General features: G+C 46.6%; 1 protein-coding gene, 1 long non-coding RNA gene and 1 other non-coding gene across 3 annotated transcripts; 1 reads left to right on the forward strand and 2 right to left on the reverse strand.

The window, feature by feature from the left end:
• The first annotated feature begins 2,072 nt into the window (after nucleotides 1-2,072).
• Nucleotides 2,073-2,144, forward strand: Trnac-gca (transfer RNA cysteine (anticodon GCA)). Its single transcript has one exon. It is a non-coding gene; the product is annotated as a tRNA-Cys (tRNA).
• Nucleotides 2,145-10,692: 8,548 nt separating this feature from the next.
• On the reverse strand, nucleotides 10,693-12,363 carry LOC135816537 (transcription intermediary factor 1-beta-like). The gene has a single exon (XM_065329733.1). It carries the CDS (start codon nucleotides 12,361-12,363, stop codon nucleotides 10,693-10,695), a length of 1,671 nt encoding a protein of 556 aa, XP_065185805.1.
• Nucleotides 12,364-19,457: 7,094 nt separating this feature from the next.
• On the reverse strand, nucleotides 19,458-22,216 carry LOC135816582 (uncharacterized). Its single transcript, XR_010553390.1, has 2 exons — nucleotides 21,086-22,216; nucleotides 19,458-20,001 (listed from the first exon to the last, which is right to left on the reverse strand). It is a non-coding gene; the product is annotated as an uncharacterized LOC135816582 (long non-coding RNA).
• Nucleotides 22,217-24,783: the final 2,567 nt, after the last annotated feature.

A 24,783-nucleotide genomic window follows, 5' to 3' on the forward strand; every position in this document is an offset into this window, starting at 1 on the left:
CTTTCAGCTAACGTTTCCATACCTGATCTACAATACGTTGCACAAACTCCCAGCGCTTTCTTGGGTGAGCTTGAGTCATTGTAGATGTGTTGGCTTCAGCAGCAACAGTTGCCCTAGCATGGCCAATGAGAAAGTGTTGTGGCAATAGCAGCTGAAGGTCTTCATGCAGCACTAGTTTCATTGCCTTGGCCATTACCTAGAACACACCACCAAAGTGTGGTGCACTTGGTGGCTTGAAGTACCAGGTAATGTCGCGGTATGACCTTTCTGCTGCTAGTCTGAAGTTGTCGAGAAACTTGACAGCTGCTTTTACCTCTTGATCAGCCACACGGAAATTGGTACCGTTGTCCGATTGCATCTCTTGTGGCACACCACGTCGCATGGTGAATCGGGGTCTAAGAGCCAGGAGAAAACCGTCGTTGTCCAGAGATAACCTCGAAATGACAAGCCCTAGTCAGCAGGCATGTAAACACACATACATATCTCTTTGAGTTGTGACCGATCTCGACCCTGGCATGCATAGAAGGGGATGACATAGCCGACACTAATTATGGCAAATGACTGATGTGGTCCAGTTGTCTTGAAGTCGGGAAGTGGTGGCATTGCTGGTGTTGCTGTTTTGATATGGTCCTTGCGGCAAAGAACGCACTTGGCCCGATGCCTCCAGGTGGCCTGCATCACTGGAGAGAAGCCACTCACCCGGCACAAGCATCCACGAGTGCTGTGTGCTCCTCGTCGTGAAGTGATACCTTTCCCAGTGAACGTCAACAGGCGTGTTGATGTGTTCGACGACAAAGCGCAGTGGATCCATGCGTTGAGGGGGCTGGATCACTGGAGAGAAGCCAATCATCTTGCGAGAGCAGTAGCGAGTGCGTGTGCAGTTCAGCTCCTTCTCTGCATGATCAAGTTGCTACAGACCTTGCAAGCTGATTTCATACACCACTGCCACAGGCTATGTCTGTCAGCTAGCTACAGCAACAATATCCTCTTCATGAATGTTCAAAACTATTTTCTTGGGTCAAAATTAGCTCTCCACTGTCTACAACACAGCATGATCGCATGTGCATGGACAGGATCCGACTGCGATGCAGCTCTCCTGGAAGGAAGCAAAGTTCTCCTGTCGCCAATGCCATCGCTTGTCAGTGTCACTCCAGAAAAAATAAATTTCAATTTCAGAAGCTACGAATTCCACGCATTCCAGTCTGCCTCCACCAAGACTACTACAGGGCATCTGATTTGACAAGGTATATCAGTAGGACTTGGAAAAGTCACAGTAACAGTTAACAGTTTGCAAGATCACTAGCCATTACAACAAGTTTCAGAACATCAAAACAAACCTCGTGTAGATCCACAATTACACATTCAACCCATCGATCTACAAAATAGGTTCCCTTTCCCGCCAGCTGGACATGCATGCATCTCACCAGGCCGGGAGTCGTCAAACGCCGGTACTTGACGACTCCCTGGCTCTCACTTGTCAGCCAGCTCACACGTCTTGTCGTGCACGCGCAGACGTCCAGCACACACGCGTGTCGAAATGTGTTTTTTGCCGCGAAAGTCGGTAAAAATTAAGTGAGGGTCCCTTTAGTCCTTCGCGTATGGAAGTTTGCACTCCACTGCCATGGAAAGCTGAGAAAGACAATAGAGAGGTTAAGATGCACGTTTTTTTTTGACGTGACGCGCAATTTCACGTCAAATTTGGCGCAAAACTCCAAATTTCGACGCGAGCTGCAGGTCACTCGCGTTGTTTTTTGCGAGCTAAACAACGCGAGCTGAACTTTCGCTTTACAACAGAAATTACGTGCATCTTTTAACCTCTCTAATAAGTTGAATAAGTCCTCATCAAAAACGAGTTCATAAACCCCACTGGCCCTGTGCCGTTATGTAGTACTCTACTCGTACAACACAAAAAAAAGCACTATTTACTATTACTCTACAGCAGGGAGTCGTCAAATACCGGTATTTGACGACTCCCTGCTCTACAGCTAGCTGTGTTGTAAGTTGTACATAGCACTGTGGAAGGACACTCCAGCATCCTTATGAATTCTTTTACCTTTGTGAGAACTTGTGCAGGGTGTATAGCTCAGTGGTAGAGCAATCGACTGCAGATCGATAGGTCCTTGGTTCAACTCCGAGTGCGCCCTCTCCTTCTTTTTTTTCTTCTTTTTCTGCTTGTGTCTTTCAAAATCAAAGAAAGGAAAAAAAGTCAGTACAATTTTTTACATGTCGGATCAGGGATTGTTCGATGGATGCAAGAATCTGTTTATGTTTTGTTTGACAATGGTCGTGGAGGGAACCGAATAGTATTGGGACAAATGAGACAGTTACTGGAGGGAGAGGTGCTTGCTGTTCTTCATGCTGAGGATGTTCAAGTCAGGGAAACCTGTAAGTAAAGCATCTCAGTGGCATGGAATATAATAAGTCATGTCATTGTAACGTTACTCAAACCCGTCTCTTGCTACCACTGAATAAGAAGATGAGCTTGATGAGGGAAGTTCCAACTTCCTTTTATTCATGGCCGTATCCGGGAGCTGTGAGCCTGGTAACTGCATTGTGCTTGATGTCTGTTACTGTGCTCGCCACTCCCTAACCCAGTGTTATTCTGTGACTGGAATAAGTTATGCAAGTCGACTAGAATGTGAGCCAGTGGCTTTGACGTTTGGAGAGAGGGCTCAGCTCTTTTTCAACGCTACTGGGGTCGTTGCTGTGTAGTCTTCAGTACTGTACTCTCTATTCGGGAAATTCGGACGCATTTGAGCCTGAGGTGAAAAATAACTACTACATTATAGTGTGTAGCAGTCGCTGCATGTACATGTATTGGGAAGAAAGGAGAACTGTCTGACAGTGACTTGCATGTGCGTCTCTCAAACTAAAACTACAGTGTACATGTACATGTAGTAGACTTGGGAGAGCTTTAGAGTTGTGGCGACTGGGGCCAGGCCAGGAGCAGCCGAATTCTGAATATAACCGCTGAAGTTGAAACATCTCGGTTTGCTTGAAAGTTTGTTCTGGTAGCTGACCTCTGATGATCTGAATCACCCATACCAGTGTCTGCTCTAGGATTGTAGGACAGCCGGGTACACGTGTACCTGGCGCAACCATTTCAACCGGGTCGGAGCCGGGTACACAGGTACCCGAGGCTGGCGCTGTCTCACCAGCCGAGTCACATGCTTTAACTAAATTTCACATGCTTTAACTGGTTGGTTGGTATATTTTAATTCGGACAATAAACGGGAACTAGGCCCAATGATATAGAGGCGAATGGATAAGCCGCATTTAGAAAAGAGAGGACAGGAATTAGAAAATTACGAAAGAGAAGAAGTATCTGGCACATACAAGCCATGCAGTCAGTCCTTTCAAAGTTCGAAAGTGTAAAGTACATGTACGTACCAACCGGGTCACAGGTGACCCGGTACTATTATTTTCAACCGGGTCCAAGCGCCGCCCAACCGGGTGGATTACGCGGCTCACCCGGCTCTGGAGCAGACACTGCATACATGTACAATGTACAGTAAAACCTGTCCAAAGTTTACCGGACACCCCTGCCCTGGTGCAGTGGAATCTATCCTGGTACGACAGGATTCCTCTTGATACGGGGAGGCATGTACGGCCCACAATATGCATGACAAATTAATCAGTATGACGTCATCTTTGGTTCCGCGCCTCGGCCAAGGTAATTATGTTTCTTTACATGTAGACATACCTGACTAATTGACTATTGACATTGTACATGAATAAGGTATATACTTTCACACATGCCCCCCCCCCCCCCCCCCACACACACACACACGCACGCACACACAGCAGGCATGGGATCTCGGAGAAAAAAGCCATAACACAGACTCTTGTTTCCAGCCAACGGCACACATGACCTCATCAGCTGACAGACCAGTAGCTGCCGTTGTTGAGCTCGGGTTGAATGCCCATTGAACGCCAGCGTTGAGTGACACAGCACTGCCAACGAGAAGTTGTACTTGTAGCGGCTGAAAAATTCACACACACACACACACACACACACACACACACGTACGCTCTTCTATGTACAGTGCGTATCGGTTATAGCGTGGTCGTGTAAAAGAATATACTGCCAACAAGAATGAACGCTCATGTTTTCATAATCATAACATGGATTTCAAGTGCACATTTATTCTTACAAGCAATTTTATCTCATAGTAGAATATATCGGTCCTAAGAATGGACTTTGTGTCGCGAAACATGCCTGATTAGTACAAAGGGTATCGCCTGTAGTAATTACATCTGTCCATTTCCGTTCTGATCTGACTCTCGTTGCGTCGTAGTGCTGCAGATTCAACTGTTGTGGTCATGTAACTCATGTTGCATAGCCACATGGTAAGCCTATGGGACTATGACCAGCCACATGCACAAAAGTACTGCGTTGCATGTACGATGATCTTCCTGCCCATGCGCACATGGATATGATATGCCACACTTGATTTATCGTGTGTAAGAAACATCGGAAATAAGAATAGAAAGTCGTTTTTCAAACACCCACGCTATAACCGATACCTACTGTACATGTGTGTATGCATGCAGTCTGTTCTGCGCACTAGGGATGTACCGCGACGTGCAAAAGCTTCCGCGCATGTGAAAGTTGTTATGGAGTGGTGCGGAGTAGTATGTATGCGAAGTGTATCGGGGGATGCATGCAGGGCGATAGTGCGGGTTCGAATCCCAGGTTAAGTCTTGAAGAAAAAAAGGAGAAATGATAAATTTACTAAAAAAGCATAGCGTAGAGCCCTGAACTTCCAAGCTCTCTCGTTTCAGGATTACCCAACGCCGGCGAACGCCTATCAGGTTCACACTTACCAACCCCTGGCAAACAGTTTCCTTGACACTGATGACGTTTTTCCTTGATTTTGCCCATTTTTCCTTGGTCTGCAATTTTTACATCATAATTGTGCAAAATATTGTATATGACATCATAGTGACGTCACCATGACCATAAAGCTATCCGTGTGACTTCGACGACATTTTGAGAAAAGCAGACGCTTGTGAACGCTGATAGAAGACGGCGTTGACTGCTAAATTCAAATAAATTGGCAATCTTGAAATACTAGAAAAATTTAAAAAAGCTACAGCGCTATGACTTCCATATTCACTCACACCATTGCAGTGTTGTGGGTGTGTTCACATGGCGTGAGCCAGTCAAGTGTCAGTCAGTTCGGCAGGAAGCGCGAGCTCCAACAACAAGTCGTTTGGTGCAGCCATCTTCTTTGTCTTGTACCAGCTTGATCACCAAAACAATGAAGAAAAAAAGTTTGACTTGAGGATAGGTTGGGATTTGAACTCACAACTTCATGGTCAGCAGACAGCATTCATAACCACAACGGCACAAGGCCAAAAAGGAAAGGATAAATCGTGGGTTTTGATAAAAATCGATACTGGCTTCCTGGGCAAATTGTAAACCATGGGAAAAGGCCGGAAACCTGGCCGAAATTCTAACTCCTTAACGGCTGATCCAATTGTTCCGAAACCTTCACAGAACAATTTGCCGTGTCCTAACAAGCCATTCTATGTACTTTGCTGTCCAAATTTCCCTTATCTTCATACTTTTTAAGACCCAAACCTGATTGTAAATCTTTTTGAAACAGACTTTAGCAGTAGCAATTCAGTGTTCTCACATTTTGCTGCTTGTAATAAAAACTTTGTATCGAGTAGTACTACTGTAACCTAGCAGCATCATAGTGTATTGATATAAATGTATGTTACACAAGAGAGAGATCGGAAGCTGTGTTGCAATTCCGTATTCACGTATTCATCAGGCAACATACATTGCCTTTGAGTCATTTCATAAAAATAAAATAAATTCACGGTTCGCGTGACTCGGCTGGAAACCGAGTTTTCCGCATTCGTAGGAACGCCACCACCCTTCAAGGATCAAGGCGCAGATGCAGCTCCTAAAGCGGTGGGAGGTGAGTAGCTCAGCTCACCAGCAAGTGGTCAAAGACCAAAAATCCCATTCACTGCATCCATGTTCTCCTCGTGCTAGGCCACGAGGAAGGATTTTTTTCCAGCGGAAGGAAGGATTTCATAATAATAATAATAATAATGTGATATGGAGAAAATGATGAACAAAAAATCGTACTTCGAACTAGTTTTCGCACAACACTCCTCAGGAAGCTACGTTGTACTAATGAAAAACAATCCAGAAAGATACTAATAAAGAGAAATGGAGTGAGAAGAAACAACACCTATGAAAATGATAATCCTAGCACTAAGGTAATAACAGGAAAAACTGCGAAAGCACTTAACGAACTTGTAAAGACTACTAGTATACTGTGACACCATGGCCAACCAGGGCCAAACAGACAGAACAAGCTGCTACTAGAACAATTTCAAACGAATAATGCTGTCCTTCTGGACACACAGATTAGGCTTATGAATACGTTGACAAACAGCTTCGATCTAACACACTCAACTGCACCTTATAACCATGACGAGCACGGCACAAAACAGAAAAAGAAGAATCAGAATACACCTTGCAGCAATCAGGACGAGATACAAGATGCTTATACACTGATGACTTCCTACTAGAAAACACACGCTCGCACTCACTCTTACTCACACAATCATTCTCGCTCTCACAGTCACCGGACTCACTGGCCGAATCCTGCTCAACGACGTCCTGCCTTGGAGCAATCAGGTCCCGTCTCCTCCCATCCCTTGTCTCACGCTCCTGTTGTGCATTCCGTTGGCTCTGTACTTCCGTACTGAAATAGGGACCTGATTGCTCCAAGGCAGGACGTCGTTGAGGAGGATTCGGCCAGTGAGTCTGGTGAGTGTGAGAGCGAGAATGATTGTGTGAGTAAGAGTGAGTGCGAGCGTGTGTTTTCTAGTAGGAAGTCATCAGTGTATAAGCATCTTGTATCTCGTCCTGATTGCTGCAAGGTGTATTCTGATTCTTCTTTTTCTGTTTTGTGCCGTGCTCGTCATGGTTATAAGTTGCAGTTGAGTGTGTTAGAAGCTGTTTGTCAACGTATTCATAAGCCTAATCTGTGTGTCCAGAAGGACAGCATTATTCGTTTGAAATTGTTCTAGTAGCAGCTTGTTCTGTCTGTTTGGCCCTGGTTGGCCATGGTGTCACAGTATACTAGTAGTCTTTACAAGTTCGTTAAGTGCTTTCGCAGTTTTTCCTGTTATTACCTTAGTGCTAGGATTATCATTTTCATAGGTGTTGTTTCTTCTCACTCCATTTCTCTTTATTAGTATCTTTCTGGATTGTTTTTCATTAGTACAACGTAGCTTCCTGAGGAGTGTTGTGCGAAAACTAGTTCGAAGTACGATTTTTTGTTCATCATTTTCTCAATAATAATAATGCAATGAATATAACTAAATGCGCACTCATATCACAACCATGGGAATAATACTTGAGTAATAAGGCGACGGGGAGACAATATTCTTAATAATGCAATGAATATTCCAGAACGTTTTCTTGTCACAATTATCAATGGAATTCGTGAGTAATAATAATAATAGTTCGATGGACTTCTCGTGTTCTCTGGATGGCAGTCGTGAGTCAGTCAAGTGTCAAGTCGTCGGCGGAATAGCGCGAGCTCCAGTGTGGGAGCAAACCCATTCCTAAACAAAATCATCGCCGAAGTCGCAACCTCTATTTCGTAGTAAATAATAAGAAGAAGAAGAATAAACGGCGAGGAGACAATTTGATAACCGCAATCAGTAATACAAGCTGGATCGACATTTGTGTGCACTGTATTCATGCATTATAAAACTGTGGAGACACTGTGCAATAAAACGATGAAAATGTGAAGAGATTGTGTAGAGAGAAAAAAGGGGATTCAAACAAGTTTTCGTACAACACTCATCAGGAATCTTCGTTGTACTAAAGGACACTGAAAACAAAATTGAACTACATGTATTATAGAAAATCTAAGTTAGAGTTTTTTATTGTTAAAATTCACACTTGTAAATTTCACTGCTGTTGTTCTTGGTGTTATTTCTCTAACTTAGATTTTCTATAATATATCAAATTTGTTTTCAGTGTCCTTTAGTACAACGAAGATTCCTGATGAGTGTTGTACGAAAACTTGTTTGAATCCCCTTTTTTTTCTCTACACAATTTCTTCACATTTTCATCGTTTTATTGCACATTGTCTCCACAGTTTTACAATACATGAATACAGTGTACACAAATGTCGATCCAGCTTGTATTGCTGATTGCCGTTAATAATAAGAATAATAATACTACTTCTTTTGCTCTCCCACCCATGAAAATATTTCCCGGTGGGTCTGGCTTTAATATTGCCTTCGAAGAAGGAGACATAATGCAAGGAAAAAATTGGAGGCGTATCCAATTTCGAAAGAAAGGTGTCAGCGCCGACGCAATCCTCACAGTCAAGTAAGCCAATTCATTAACCGAACGTTTTCGTTCCCTTCTCATCGTGGGTAAATACAGGGAATAGTGGAAAAATGTCAAATACAGCAACTTATAGAGCTACAGGCTTTTGTAGGTTCACTGGCTAGCTACAGCAACACTACATGTAGGATGTAGCTGTGGCTGTACTGATTAGTGACTCCTCATCATGCACGAGCTCAGTCGTTCACTCCTAGATCATAGATGGTCTACGTCGCCTTGTATTAATTTTGTAATGCTGTCAACTCAAAATCGAAAAACATCGTACTTTAAAAAGTCTTTCAGAGTTTGGAATCGCCCGACACAAAAAATGACGTAACGGTTGCTGCGCCATTTTTTCTTGTCGGCCGTGCGCCTCATAGATTTTTGCATGACGTAAGACATGCGCAAACACGCTGCGCAGTGCGTTCGCTGGTATCCCTACTACAGCAAAAGCAAAGATTGAGAACCTCACGCTTTACGTGTGGAAAAATAACAAAATTCAGCTAAACAAGTCAACAACAGGGTGAAGGTGAAGAAACGACTAAAACATAATGAACAGCAATGAGAAGAAGCATTCTTGACACTTTCACGAGGACTAGCGCCAAACAACTGAAGTGACAAAACATTTTCCTTCTGAACACATAGTTCAGGGGACAACTTGCGAATATATAACGCTTCCAAAACAGACAAATGTAATACAGATCTGCCACGGGCCAAAACTGAGAAAACATCATCTCTGTACAACTCACGACAACTATCACTAACCGACAGATGACTCTTGATACTGTAAATCAACTAATTTTCGCTGGCGATTTAATTTCGCTGATTTCGCTGCTGGGTACCAACCAGCCAAAGTAAATCGCAGGCCAAAATTTGTCATAGAGGCAAATGATGCGTTATTGAGCCATGGCTGCCCGTGAGAGCAACAAATACCAATCGATCTTTTTGAAAACCCCAATCAGCCAAAGTTAAATGGCGGCCAAAAGTTTCATTTCGAGATCGGCCAAAATTTCTCACCGGCCAAACTTTGTTGATTTACAGTAGCCGATTGCTGATTGTTGGAATTTCTCGTCTGTTTCGTCACCTCCAATGTCACAGCTCTTGACTCGTCCTTTCCACTGGGCAGTGAAATCCGATGCATCGGATTTGATGGCAAGGCGACTGCCCAGTGGAAAGGACGAGTCAAGATTTGATGCAGTTCCCGGTATGTTTCAGCGCTTCTCCTTAAAGCGGAGCATCACGGACACTTCAATGGTCTCCTTCAGAGACCAAACGAGCAGGAGTGCCCAATAACAGGGTAGCGAATGGTTGAGTTGTGCTATGTGACAATGTAGTGTGTGCATGGGTTTGGGGGGGGGGGGGGGGGGGCTACGGAGGCCCAATACACTCTCTATTACATATCCGTTTAACGTACATACAATTATGTAACATACCGCATGGCTATATTGAAACATATACTCCATCAGCTGGCTACCATATTGAGAGTGAAATGAATGTACAATGTAGGCCCGTTAAGGTGGACAGATCGCACTGGACTATCACAATGATATTGCCTGTAACCTACATGTACACTAGCAGTACTGTAACAGTAGTTATTTACCTACAGTACATGTTCATGTGATTCTACACTAGCAGTAGCAATGTACTGTAACCCAGCCGCATCATCATGAGTGTATTGATATACATAACTGTATGTTATTCAGACCTGCTTGGCCGACTGGAATAGAGATAAATATGCACTGGCACAAGACAGGCCATGAAGTGTGTAACTATAGACACACACACACAGTCAGTACATGTGTCGTCTCGGAAGGGAGAACAAACTGCCTCTTCTACGTTACCCTCGCCACGCCACACATCAAACGGACTAGTCAAGTGGTTTTTCTCTAGAGCTAGAGAGAGAGCTTTTCTTAGGCTTTACTTCAAGCGGCGACGGAAGAACTCATAATGAAGAACTAACACTGACAGCGAACGACTCACAACTGTCAACGAACGACTGACGACTGACAACGAACGACTGTCAACGAACGACTGACTCTGACAACGAACGACTGACTCTGACCACGAACAACTGACAACTGTCAATGAACGACTGACATGGCAAAAGGAAAACATATCAGAAATTGGTGCCCTCGTCAGCACAAAAAGGCGCACGTATCAGCAACAAAGCAGCGCAGCAGCATGTACGGGTCAGCAGCACAGAGACACAAATACAGCAGCAGATACGACAAAGAGACAGCACGTGCAGCCACATGTACAACACATGTATCTGATTATGACCATACGGAAAGAGTAATGTCTAATTCCACAGACTTGTGTCAACGCACAAAGCTGATCCGTGCCATGCTGCACACCTCCGCACCAAAGCACAGTTTCTCTCTGGGTACAGCGATGGTCTCACTCTGGCCAGATCTCTGGTGTGTTCCTGTCAGTGTGTGCTGATCACAATCCAACCGCAGTGCTATGATGTCACCATCTTGCCATGGCTGACCAAGCTTTGCGTTGTTGCCTACACTGTAATCTTCATTGTCGATGTAGTTACACCAACCCAAGAATGGCCTCTCTGGTGTACATTCCTCAAGCGGTTCACAACTTTCTTCCACCACACCAAGAAAGAACTCATCGTCTTCGTGACTAACCTGGACTGAGCACTCCACCACGCCATGGCAATAACTACCTAGTGTGGAGATTGTAAGCCAATTCTCTTCACCACTATGCGATGCTTCATGGCCATCACTGGATAGAGAGAACTGTGCAGGTTCGCAGCTAAATCGATCGAACACTGGCTGCACGTGTACAGCGTTCTTCTTCACTGGCTCTGTGCAGGACGCAGAGTCGACAAGACGTCCCAGCTGTGATGTACGCATCTTCTCCTCATCATCATCCGTTGCAAATGCACGGTAGGATACAGTGAAATCAACATCCACTAGATGATCATCACTGGTATCAGCTTCCTCGTTGCTATTGACAATATCCTTGATCTGTGTCTGCAGGATCTTCTCTGCAGTCAAGAGATAACTGTCGCCAAGGTTGTGCACGAAATGCTCACAGCAATCCAGTTGAAATGTTTTCTTTTCCACAATGCCGGATTGCTTCTCCAGGTCTTTCAATGCTTTCCAGCGCCGAGCGTCCAGCTCATTCAGAAGATCTTCTTGTCTGCGCTGCAGGTTTTTCATGTGCGTTTTGAAATCAGCTACAATCTCCTCTGACAATGCCTCCACCTTCTCATTGATGTCTGCAGTGTGTGCTGCAATGTTGACATTCATGCCACTGAGGTGCTCCCTCCACGAGTCGCTACAATCACTTAAGAGAGTCTTCCACTGAGATCGTTTTCTCTCAGCTGCTGTGGAAATATCTTCAACACTCAGTGAACAGCTAGCATGAAACTGCTCCCAGCACCTCTGACATATCAACTGTTCACATTGCTTGCAGTAGGATTTCACAGGAAAACGTGGGTGCAGGCTACAATGGAGAAATTCTGAATCAACGACTGTGTCGTCCTGGTCGGCTGCCGTTCTCATTGTGTGCATTGACTGGAGTTGGTGATCACGGCAGCTTTTCTTCATCAAATGTAGTTTCTCATGTCCCTCGCACATGTATAATCCACAGTCGACACATAGCGAGGTAGCTGGGGAAGATTCTCCCTCGCATTCTAGGCTTTGGCATACGTGCTGTTTCTCTGAATGATCTGATTGCAGCTCGCTACCTTCCTTGCCTCTCGTCTCTACCTTTTGAACTGGCCAGTCGGCTAGGGATTCCTCCAGTCTTACTCCTGGCATACCTGATGCTGCCACAGTCAGGCATTTGAAGCACGACACCGTTCCGTCTTTGGTCAAATGTTGTCCGAGACACGGGACGCACATGGCGTGCAAGCAATTCATTACCTTCATCTTGAGAGAGTCTGCTACGCTGTGGCACGCCACGCAGCAGCGAAGACTGCTCACATCTTTGCCGACGGCATTATGAACTACTTCACGATCGTCAGCCATTTCAACGATGCAGGGTTGTACAATGGAAGGAAAACATTTTCTTTGTCCTCACAGCAGTGAGCAGTGAAAAAAACAGTAAGTAGCACCGCGCGACAAACGAAGTGTGCGGTCGGTGCACTGCACGTCTACAGGCCAAGGAGTAGTAAAATTAGTAATACCCCTTACAGCTGGACTCAGTACTACTAGTACTAGTCACATCCTTTATTGCTGAACCCACAAATAATAATAATTGTGATACAGATAAACTGATTGTAAACCATTCGAGGAAGAAGAGAAAGCCATTAAAAAAAACAAAAACAAAAAAATAAAAAAAGGTTATTGTACCATGCCAGCTAGACGGCTATTACTATAGTCAAGAGTAGTACATGAAAACCATGTACTCTTGCTATAGTATTAGGTCATGTACCAATTGTAGTACATGACGTAGTAGTCACGCACCTACAAAATACTTTGCAGGAAGCAGTACTTGTACTAGTAGTACTACTGTACTGAAATGTGTTTTTATTGAAAGCACAAAGCAAAAAGATGTGAATGCAAGTAACTACTAGCGACTTCAATCACGTGACCAAAAGGCAGAAATCCTTCGTCGTAGATCTACGATTGTACGAAGGTATGGTACAAGCATGGCGCCATGGCGTGCACGGAACAATTTTTCTCTCGACGTTCTACGCCTACGCGTTATTCACGTATCTGGCGCCTTCGATTTTTACATGATGGTCGTGTCAACCAAGGTTCAGAAATGGAGTCACGAGCTCAGTGTGCTCTCCCAGTACGCCCTCAGCCACCCACAAGCGGCATACACGGCTTTCTGCAATGGTGTTTTAACAAAGCACGAATGGTCATTTGTCGCTCGCACCATCCCGGCGACAGGTCCGCTGTTCGAGCCCATTGAGGACGCCGTACGTCTTCAGCTCATCCCCGCGCTTACCGGCCGGTGTCCGCCTGGTGACCAAACCAGGGCCGTACTGTCATTGCCCTGCAGACTTGGTGGATTGGGTCTCATCAACCCCACTCATCTTGAGGACCAATTCCGTCAGTCCAGCATCATCACCCAACCTCTTGTCGACAAGATCCTCAGACAGGAGTCCAACAACGGCGGAGTTCGAGTGGCTATGCAGCTCTTGAAGTCAGAAGTCCGAAAGGAGTCAACGCAACTGGCCAATGAGCAGATGGCTGCACTGCTTCAGCAACTGGACCCAGACATCCAGTATGCCGTGAACCTCGCGTCAGAGAAGGGTGCCTCAAGCTGGCTAACATCCAAGCCACTTGCAGTTTTCGGCTTCAAGTTGCACAAGGGGGCGTTTCGAGACTCCTTATGCCTCCGATATGGATGGACGCCGGATCATCTCCCGACAACGTGTGCATGTGGAAAGTCGTTCACGACCACCCATGCCCTGTCCTGCTCGCTGGGCGGCTACCCCTCTCTCCGCCACAACGAGATTCGGGACATCACGGCCCACCTTCTCCGGGAAGTTGCCCATGATGTAGCCGTCGAACCCCATCTCCAGCCTCTCTCGGGGGAACACTTCCCCTTGAGATCTACCATCACCGACGACAACGCGCGCCTTGATATCGCAGTCAGTGGATTGTATGGTGGACGGTTTGAGAGGACATTCCTTGATGTCCGGGTTTTCAACCCATTTGTCCCCTCAAACCAGAAGTCATCAATCCCGGCAGTGTACCGCAAGTACGAAAAGGAAAAGAGAAGAAGTTATGAGAGAAGAGTCGTTGAGGTAGAGCATGGATCATTCATCCCGGTCGTGCTCAGCACTACAGGTGGTCATGGCAAGGCAGCTGGCAATCTCTACGCTCGGATTGCATCCATGTTGGCCGATAAGAGGTCCGAGCCTTTCTCTATCGTCATGGCATACATCCGCACTCAACTGTCTTTTGCACTGGTCAATGCCGCAGTCACAGCCCTGAGAGGTCATCGGCACAAAGCGTCAAGAATCAACGGCTGCCCTTCGATCACGTTAGCAGTGGCAGAATGCAGCATGTAATGGTCAATCCTTGACTTAGTTTGGTAATCGGTTTAGTACCTCGAACCCCGTGCTGAGTTTGATACGGTTTCTGGTATCTTGGCCGTAGACTACTACGCATACTGCTTCTACTTCTAGCGGTTTCTTTGCATTTTACTGATTGATTACTAGTATACTGGTTTTGTAAAAATAAAAAATAAAAAATAAAAAATTTACATGATGGTCAAGCACACATGAATAGCTTTCCAACGATGTGTCGCATGTCAAGAGTCATCGATTTTTGGATATATCGCTCCGTATTTTTAGTTTTCAAAGCAAACTTTCGGCATCTCAGCTACCATGCCCGTCAATGACCGAGTCACCATCGTGTTCAGAGCCCTCGAATTAGTTTAGATGGGTTCATGGTAAGGTTCTTCTCAGTAGCCGTTTTTAGCAGTTTGAAGAATTTGTGCGCAGTGGCTGAAGTCGGCTATGGAGTGCACTATTTTGACGGGCTCTGCGTGACGGAGCGAGCAGACCTTTGGCTTGTAAAATCCGCTAGTAATGATTATGTTCTTCACGTCAAGATTCTGGAGGGGCTTGAGCAGTGAGGAGGTGATTATTTCAATCCATCGGCATCGAAGCAGAGCACGTCCCGTCCAACATCTATGTGTACGACGGTTTCTCCGTCACCCTCCAAGAACACCCAAAACCCGCATATCGCGCATACATTCACTGTGTATGCATGATATTCATGAGGTCCGAGAAGCCCACTTTTGTGCCATCGCTCTGCATACAATTGCATACATGGGCTCCAACGATTGCATACCAACTTTGGGGCCTGATATCTCCGGTTTGGGACAAGATATACCCATGACATTTTCTGTATGTGCTCTGCAGAGGTTTCTCTTTCCAGTCGTGTAATTTGTTGGCCCTAATTCCGATTTAAGAATTTTGGACTGAAGTCGCTACTAGTAGTTTCACGCTAGGAAAAGCCTCTTGTACGGGCGAAACCAAAAATAGTTATTATGATTACTCAATCTCATTATTAATTATGTAGCTAGCATGCACAGTACTGCGCAGTAACGATAATACACTAATAAAACAAGTGAAATTCAGTCCAAGCAACTTTGTAAATGTGTGTGTGTGTTTTTAAAGCTAGTCAGATGCCTCAGGCCGCAGGCGTGCCTCCGCAGGCGTGCCTCCGCAGGCGTGCCTCCGCAGGCGTGCCTCCGCAGGCGTGCCTCCGCAGGCGTGCCTCCGCAGGCGTGCCTCCGCAGGCGTGCCTCCGCAGGCGTGCCTCCGCAGGCGTGCCTCCGCAGGCGTGCCTCCGCAGGCGTGCCTCCGCAGGCGTGCCTCCGCAGGCGTGCCTCCGCAGGCGTGCCTCCGCAGGCGTGCCTCCGCAGGCGTGCCTCCGCAGGCGTGCCTCCGCAGGCGTGCCTCCGCAGGCGTGCCTCCGCAGGCGTGCCTCCGCAGGCGTGCCTCCGCAGGCGTGCCTCCGCAGGCGTGCCTCCGCAGGCGTGCCTCCGCAGGCGTGCCTCCGCAGGCGTGCCTCCGCAGGCGTGCCTCCGCAGGCGTGCCTCCGCAGGCGTGCCTCCGCAGGCGTGCCTCCGCAGGCGTGCCTCCGCAGGCGTGCCTCCGCAGGCGTGCCTCCGCAGGCGTGCCTCCGCAGGCGTGCCTCCGCAACGACAACCGCAATCGGATCTCGCTGGAGGTAGCGTGACTTGGGCGATCTGGCACCACGCAAACACATGATGCTCGACCTCCGTGACCAGCGCAAAGCACAGCCGAGTGCGAATCCACGCCATGGTGGCAGAATACTGGTCGTTTCTCTTTTCAGAGATAAGAGCAGCCAAACGCTTGTACAAAACTGTGGCGGCTTTCCCAGCACCACCACTAGCCGACATGACGACAGGCACGAAGGAGGCCCTCTCGACTTCCCGAGTCCTCTCCTCATATCTCCTCCTCTTCTCGCGCTCATGGCGGGCATACACAGCGGGGGTTGAGGCAGCACGATTCGAAGCAGCATAGGGGTTGAAAACCCGTATATCAAACATCGTGCATTCGAACCGGCCACCCCATAGCCCACTGGCAGCGATGTCGAGGCGAGCATTGTCCTCTCTATGGACGCAGATCGGAGGCTGAACTGCTCACCAGAGAGCGGTTGCAGTGGAGGTTCCACGGATACCGGTGACGTCACGGATTTCATTCTGTCTTAAAGACGGAAATCCACCGGTCGGGCAGGATAATGCGTGGGAGACGTCGAAGCGCACGTTGCCACAAACGCAGGATGACGGTAAACGCTCCGGCACCCAGCCATAGCGCAAACACAGAGCGTCTCGAAACTCAGACTTAGAGAGACGAAAGCCATGGCAGGATAGAGGACGTGACGTCAGCCAAGCAGAGCTACCACGCTCGGAAGCAAGCTCAAGCTGAGCCGCATGTACAGCACCTTCACCGCTCCCAAATCCCTCCTTCAGCTGTTGCAGTGATGCTCGAGTAGCAGTGCGGACTTGCCGTTTAGCGGTCTTGGTAGCGTCTGCCACACCAGCTAGCGAGGGATCTGCCTGAACAATCCTTTCCCTGAGCTCATTAGTAACAGCTCGGGAGTGGGCATAGTGGCAAGATTGGGCGGTGGGAATCGAGAGACCCAAACCGCCATCCCGACAAGGGAAGAAAGGAAAAAAAAGTCTGACAGTACAATTTTTTACATGTCGGATCAGGGATTGTTCGATGGATGCAAGAATCTGTTTATGTTTTGTTTGACAATGGTCGTGGAGGGAACCGAATAGTATTGGGACAAATGAGACAGTTACTGGAGGGAGAGGTGCTTGCTGTTCTTCATGCTGAGGATGTTCAAGTCAGGGAAACCTGTAAGTAAAGCATCTCAGTGGCATGGAATATAATAAGTCATTGTAACGTTACTCAAACCCGTCTCTTGCTACCACTGAATAAGAAGATGAGCTTGATGAGGGAAGTAACTGTTCCAACTTCCTTTTATTCATGGTCATATCCGGGAGAGCTGTGAGCCTGGTAACTGCATTGTGCTTGATGTCTGTTACTGTGCTCGCCACTCCCTAACCCAGTGTTATTCTGTGACTGGAATAAGTTATGCAAGTCGACTAGAATGTGAGCCAGTGGCTTTGACGTTTGGAGAGAGGGCTCAGCTCTTTTTCAACGCTACTGGGGTCGTTGCTGTGTAGTCTTCAGTACTGTACTCTCTATTCGGGAAATTCGGACGCATTTGAGCCTGAGGTGAAAAATAACTACTACATTATAGTGTGTAGCAGTCGCTGCATGTACATGTATTGGGAAGAAAGGAGAACTGTCTGACAGTGACTTGCATGTGCACTCTCTCAAACTAAAACTAGTGTACATGTAGTAGACTTGGGAGAGCTTTAGAGTTGTGGTGACTGGGGCCAGGCGAGGAGCAGCCGAATTCTGAATATAACCGCTGAAGTTGAAACATCTCGGTTTGCTTGAAAGTTTGTTCTGGTAGCTGACCTCTGATGATCTGAATCACCCATACCAGTGTCTGCTCTAGGATTGTAGGACAGCCGGGTACACGTGTACCTGGCGCAACCATTTCAACCGGGTCGGAGCCGGGTACACAGGTACCCGAGGCTGGCGCTGTCTCACCAGCCGAGTCACATGCTTTAACTAAATTTCACATGCTTTAACTGGTTGGTTGGTATATTTTAATTCGGACAATAAACGGGAACTAGGCCCAATGATATAGAGGCGAATGGATAAGCCGCATTTAGAAAAGAGAGGACAGGAATTAGAAAATTACGAAAGAGAAGAAGTATCTGGCACATACAAGCCATGTAGTCAGTCCTTTCAAAGTTCGAAAGTGTAAAGTACATGTACGTACCAACCGGGTCACAGGTGACCCGGTACTATTATTTTCAACCGGGTCCAAGCGCCGCCCAAGCGGGTGGATTACCCGGCTCACCCGGCGCTGGAGCAGACACTGCATACATTTAGAAAAGCGATCCTGTCAGCTTTTCTATTATTGTGTTCACATGGCAGAAAAAACGACACCGCTATGCTACGTAAGTTTCTACGTAAGGTGCTCGGTACTTCACTTAGGCTACGTAAGTTTCTACGTAAGGTGCTCGGTATTAGATCTACCAACGGGTGGTAGCCGCGTGCTGTGCACGTGCACGGCAGACATTGTGCATGTAGTGCAGTCCGTTTTCGGATGTGCATGCGCGAGGAATTTCCTTCTTTGGAACTGCTTCTTGCATGAGCTGTTTCGGATATTTCGTGTCCTGGCTTATTTCGCTTCGGCTCTGCTGAGACCTCTTTTCACGGAATATTACTCAATGACAGGTGAGTTGACCAGTTCCCTTTGATTCATTTGCTTGTGTTGACTCTTTCATTTACGAAAAGTGTGCTGATTTTAGGTGGAATACAATAAATTATCCATATAAAAATCGCTCTGTGAGCGGTTCTGAAAAACCTGTACTGGTACTGCCCCGTCGTAAAAGTAAGAAATTAGAACTGGCCCATTGTCCCCCCAAATGCGAACTGATCCACCTAAATCGCGAATGACGGGACCCGAACGCACCAGTAGCACGAGGTCGGGATGGCACAGGATCACGGCAATTATCATAGGGTAACACCAGTAGTAGCAGTAGAATTTATTATTTTGATAGGGAAGCCTACCGCTAGTACAGTACATGGCCTATGGTCCGGACCAACGTCCCCATCTGCATCCACAGGTAGGAACCTCGTGCTACTGGTGCGTTCGGGTCCCGTCATTCGCGATTTAGGTGGATCAGTTCGCATTTGGGGGGACAATGGGCCAGTTCTAATTTCTTACTTTTACGACGGGGCAGTACCAGTAAAGGTTTTTCAGAACCGCTCACAGAGCGATTTTTATATGGATAATTTCAGGTCTTTTTCCGTTCCCTCCGGCTCCCCACCCCAACCCCGAAGGTAAACATGATGACCACGCGCGCGATGTACTGTATGTAGCCATGCGACTGCAATAACACACTGATACATACCAGCCCTCCCCGCCTCGCTACCCCGCACACAGATACACAAACATGTGTATGCACACGGCACACACACGTGGCCACGCACACATACGCACATGCACACGACACAAACAGGAAATTCTTCATGTATAATGCCATGCAAAGCAGTGGCCACCGTACTTGAGGAAGTCAGTTGTGAAACAAAAATAATTCAACTACAGCGTGTAGACAAGCTGACGGCCAAAGCACAACATAGCAAACATGACATTTGCCCAAGGATTGCAGTTTGCAGACCATGCCATGGAAGCAGCGAATACAGAATGTAATATCATACAAAGTGACAAGCAAGGACGTGGCCATCATACACCAGAAACTTGCAGAAAGTCACATATCCAACAGATAGAGAAGTGAACAGCAATCTGATACAGCCCACAGAGGACAAAGCGGACCTGATACTCGTCCCAGGATCGCAAGTGGCAAACCCTTTTCAATGCATAACATGCAGGTGTACGTTAGACGCATGAACATCTGACCGTGTCGCCAGCATACAATGTCATCACATGTTTACCCCACAAGTTACACACATGCACAGTAGAAGCACAATGAAAGCAATGGAAAAGTACGATGTGGTTGCTGAAGCATCTTCACACTTCAAATTCAGACTTCAATGTGGTCGTCACGGGATGATATACCTGCAAGATACAAGTGATGAAGAAAGAAAGCAGAAGGTCGTGAGGTAGGCTATGAGACACCACAAACGGTTCACCTACATGTCTGTTCAGGGCTAGTGCACTCACATGGAGAATTGTCATAATCGAGCATTTCCCAAACTGAGAAGTGCAATGAAATCCACTTGCATGCACAGGAGCAATTTTGCAATATTATGATGCGCAATTCGACACCATCTGCGATGCTGTGTGCGATGTGCCCTGCTGTCATGATAGTGACAGTCACCGCAGTATGTTTTGTCAACGTCGCCCGTGCACTCTTCTGTCAAGTCCAAAGTGCTCACATACTTGGCAATGTTTTTGCAGTGATTAACTTTTATCCTAGTTATGTCACGGATAACTTTAATGAAGTACCCGCAGGCCGTGTCGATCTGCACATCGTCCACTCTCTCATGTACTTGGCCTGCTTTGTCTGTGTATCCATTTCATGTGCGATCCACAAAATCGACTAGACAGTGGGTGCAATACGCTCTCTACCTGAAGACGTTCTTCTGGCGACATCTCGCCATGTACTTGGCCTGGCTTTGTCTGTGTATCCATTTCATGTTCGATCAACAAAATCTCAATGCACTACAGAGACTAGACAGTGGGTGCAATACGCTTTCTATCTTAAGACGTGAACCATTAATTTTTTTTGGAAAAGTTATACGTACACCTGTAACGTAATGAAGTACAGGAATAGAGAGAGTGATTACAATACGCTCTCGACCTGCTATAGTGATAACGTGAGTACAAGACACTCTCCACTTGATAACGTGTTAGAAGGTAACATGTCTACAGTCCCACCGTACCCTTCCGACACGACTGTAGACCATTAAATTTTTTTGAGAAGTTATACGTACACCTTAAACGTAATGAAGTACAGGAATAGAGAGAGTGACTACAATACGCTCTCGACCTGATAACGTGAGTACAAGACACTCTCCACCTGATAACGTGTTAGTAAAAGGTAACAGGTCTACAGTCCCACCGTACCCTTCATCATTCCTCATTCACCATCGCGCGATACCCTGGCACACACTGGCAACATATCAATGGGGTGCCTTACCGTCGTCTAGAGGAGACGTCTTCGCAGCAATATTTTCCCTCCTGCGCATTCAGTCGCCGACGCGACAGTGTTCACGGGGCCGTTCCAGTTGCGGAAGACATTCGATTCATCGGGCCAATTCAGCAACAGGGCCGTGGACACACAGGGGGCAGAGGAGAGACATTGTTAGTGGACAAGAAATATGCAGTGGCAAGTGGCGAGTGCCGCATGGATGTCAAGTTGTCATGCACAATTCAGCTATTACTTACGGTCCAGCTAGTCCTGCCATTGCTCGCTCGTCCTGGTTCCTCCTCGTTCGTCTTCCTGCACGTCTGCACTTCTCCTTCCCCACCGTTGGCTTTGCGGTACGGGGGTGCCGGAAGGAATTCCCACCATGTATCCATGTACATGAAGTCCCACCATGACTCTCCATGTACATGTCCACGGCCACGTCAGCAGTTTGTATAGTACCGGAAGGAGTTCCCACGATGTCTCCAAAGGCCTAGAGCGGACGTCTTTGCAGCAATTCTTTTCGCCCTGCGCATTCAGTTCGCCATGTCTCCAAAGGCCTAGAGCCTAGTAGAGGGGACGTCTTTGCAGCACCCTGCACATTCACTCCGCCGACACGACAGCGTTTACGGGGCCGTTCCAGGTGCAAAAGGTCCACGTCAGCAGTTCTCAACTATTTCGCGTACGGGATAGTCGCCGCGACAGCGTTTAAGGGGTCGTTCCAGGTGCAAAAGGTATCCATCAATGGCACTTTGCAGTATGGGGTACGGAAAAGGGGCCTCCTCGTTCGACTTCGTCGACTTCTAGCTAATTCTGCAGTTCTCCTTCCCGTCAGGGGTACCGAAAGGGGCCTCCTCGCAGTTGTCCTTGCCGTCAGGTCCACGTCATGCAATTCTCAACTATTTCGCGTACGGGATAGTCGTCTTTGTCGTACGCGACATCGGCGTTTACCGAGTGGCATTGGCACAAAGCAGACCGTTGACGGGGTCACGTGTCAAAAAAGTATCAACAACGTGTCGACTACGTGTCGACCACGTGTATAGCGGTACACTCAGCGGTACACTAATTCTCGTGCCATTCTCGTGTCACAAAACTGGAACATCGAGTACCAGTATGGAAAGGCTTCAGACAGGAAGCCTTTCCAATAATGGAAAAGCTGACAGGATATCTTTTCTAAATTTAGCTTTTCTGCTGTCGAGGCCTCCTTTTACGGAATACTCAATGACAGGTGATCTCTGAGTTGACCAGTTTCCTTCGATTCATTTGCTTATGCTCACCCTTTCATTTACGGAAACGTGTGCTGATTTTATTCGGATTTAGATCCATTCGGATCTCTTTGCCCTTGCCAACAGTGTGCGAAGAACGCGAGTTCACCTTCTTGACGGTAAGGCTTACCTTGTATGTTGCTGCTGAGGCTTAGATGTGTTGTCGAAATACTCATGTTCATTGTACATTGGTACGTTACAAGTAAGGCACTGGTCATGATTGCTTCCGGCATTCCGTGCCCCGATCATAGGGTAGAATCTGAATTTTGCAGTGGCATAGCATCGTTGGCAGTTCCCAATCTGTAGGGGAAGGTTCAAGGACGCATTGGCCGAGTACTAGTATGCAAAATAAATTCGCATATCAGGGAAAATCTCCATTATGGAGAGGTTTATGCATTCAGTGACTTGTTTGCTTCATACGAAACAAGCCAATGGGTGCAGTCTCGTCTCGTAAAAATCTCGTACCATTGGATTTGTTTACTCGAGCCTGGGCTGTTTGATTTGTGAGTAGCGCCGAGATTGCACTGCCCCAAATAAAGTTGCGTGCCGGTAGAGCAAGAATTACGATCTGCAATCTGTTTGTTGTACCTGCAAGAATGTGCTGTACATGTATCGTATTTTCTCTGTTGTTGTTTCAGTTGCCGTCATGTTGCTAAAGAAAGGTTCAGTGACTCATTTGTTTCATAAAAGACGAGTCAATGGTTTGGTCTGGCTTAGAATCTTTCGCTGTAGAAGAAATCTATTCGTGTCTCTATTAGAGAAATAATTGTATTCACTCGTTATAAAATAGGGTTAAGACAAACTCACAGAGCAAATGCCATCGGTCCCTTGATGTTCGTCCTAAAGAGGTTTGACTGGATATCATTCATACTCCCCCAAAGTCGTGTAACATGTTATTATTATGGAGTGGCTTGTTTATCTCTCAGTACCTCCAACCATATATCCTTGCCCCTTATATCCTCAGGATCAGTGTAGTTGTTGGAACGAGGTGTCGGACTCAGCAATGTATTTGTTTACATTTTAATACATGTTTATTGTTCCTACTTTGCTGTGTTGTTTTAGACAATCGTGGACTTGTAACACTTTGAAGTCATTGAACTGCTTCCAAAAGTTTTATCGACATCAACAGGATTACGATTTCACTACAATATGATGCCGGATGACCTTATCACGACAACCCATTGTAACATGTTGCACATGTTCCGTTTGGCGTAGTAATATTTCCACTCTTGATTGTAGCTAGGAATGTGACTCTACTTCATGACATGTATGCATACGTCATTTGTACACACTCACAGGCACACACGCACAGTCCATGCGCCAAGACCGAAAAAGTCGTCTAAAAGTTGTACTTTTTTATGCAGATTAGCCACTTTTCGGAGCTGAATATATTCAAATCTTCGTTGAAAAATTGTCAAGAAAATGTTAGATGTCTCGAGTCGTTTGGAATTTTCTCTCCATCAGTGCTTGTTTGCGGAAGTTTTGCTTTCCGGACACCTTTATTGGGCCTTTGACCATATGGATGTCAGTTGTAGTGGCCTTTACTCATTGTCTCGACGTCGCTGGGAGTGTTCTTGTGGGAGCTGTCGAATATTCGTAAAAATCAGGCAAGTGGCAGAGAATAATTCGCCAAATTTTTGGGCAAGGTAGTATGTAGACATCGATGCTTTCCTTTGACTCTCCACCGATGTGGAAACACTTCCAGAAGCGTTCATCGGTGTCCAGTTCTTGATGGGGTCGTGGTGGCCTCTACGGTTTGGAACAAAACAAAACCAATGCATTGTCTGTCGTCACCAGTGGGAGACGTATTACATGGCAAAGAAACGCACCAGCACCTGTATTCACTCTTGAGGGGCCTGAGATAGAAGCCCATATCATCTTCGTTCAAATGACAAAGTTCTAACCAGGGTCTGCGGACCGCAATTTGAATGTCATTTTTTGGTCCCTTAAAACTGAATGGCCTAGCCAATAGCCTGTATGTAGTTTATGAAGCATTGGCGTGTTCTTCGGGCTTGCAATCGTGTTATATTACTCATGAACTTCTTTTGTAAGATTCGTGCGAAACTGAAAAGTTGTAATGTACTCTCAGGACAGCTTGAAGTAAGTTTCAATTCTCAGTGAAGTGCAAAGGTCCAAGTGGAACGAACTATGGACCGTCATTGTGAATGCCTTTAATGGCAGGACCGCCGGAAGCAGCTTTCTATTGGTCCGGTTGTACTTTAGTCTTTTATACTTTGTGTATAATATGGGCGGGTACACAATGTGTACATGCCCTCCTTGGCAGTAAACATGCATTGCTAGTCACAAAGTTGGTTCGGTGATAACCTGACCAACCGGACCGATTCCGGTGGGCCTGAATGGGAATACGATCCAAGAATCCACAACCCCAAGGGAAAGGTGTGATGGACTCTTAGTATGATCTGTGCGCGAAGCACTGCAGTTGAG

The sequence above is a fragment of the Sycon ciliatum genome, chromosome 5 (genome assembly GCF_964019385.1).
Source record: "Sycon ciliatum chromosome 5, ocSycCili1.1, whole genome shotgun sequence".
Classification (NCBI taxonomy): Eukaryota; Metazoa; Porifera; class Calcarea; order Leucosolenida; family Sycettidae; genus Sycon; species Sycon ciliatum.

Excerpts from the sequence above, each read along its gene's own strand:
- LOC135816537 (XM_065329733.1), bottom strand. The coding sequence starts at position 12,363 with ATGGCTGACGATCGTGAAGTAGTTCATAATGCCGTCGGCAAAGATGTG.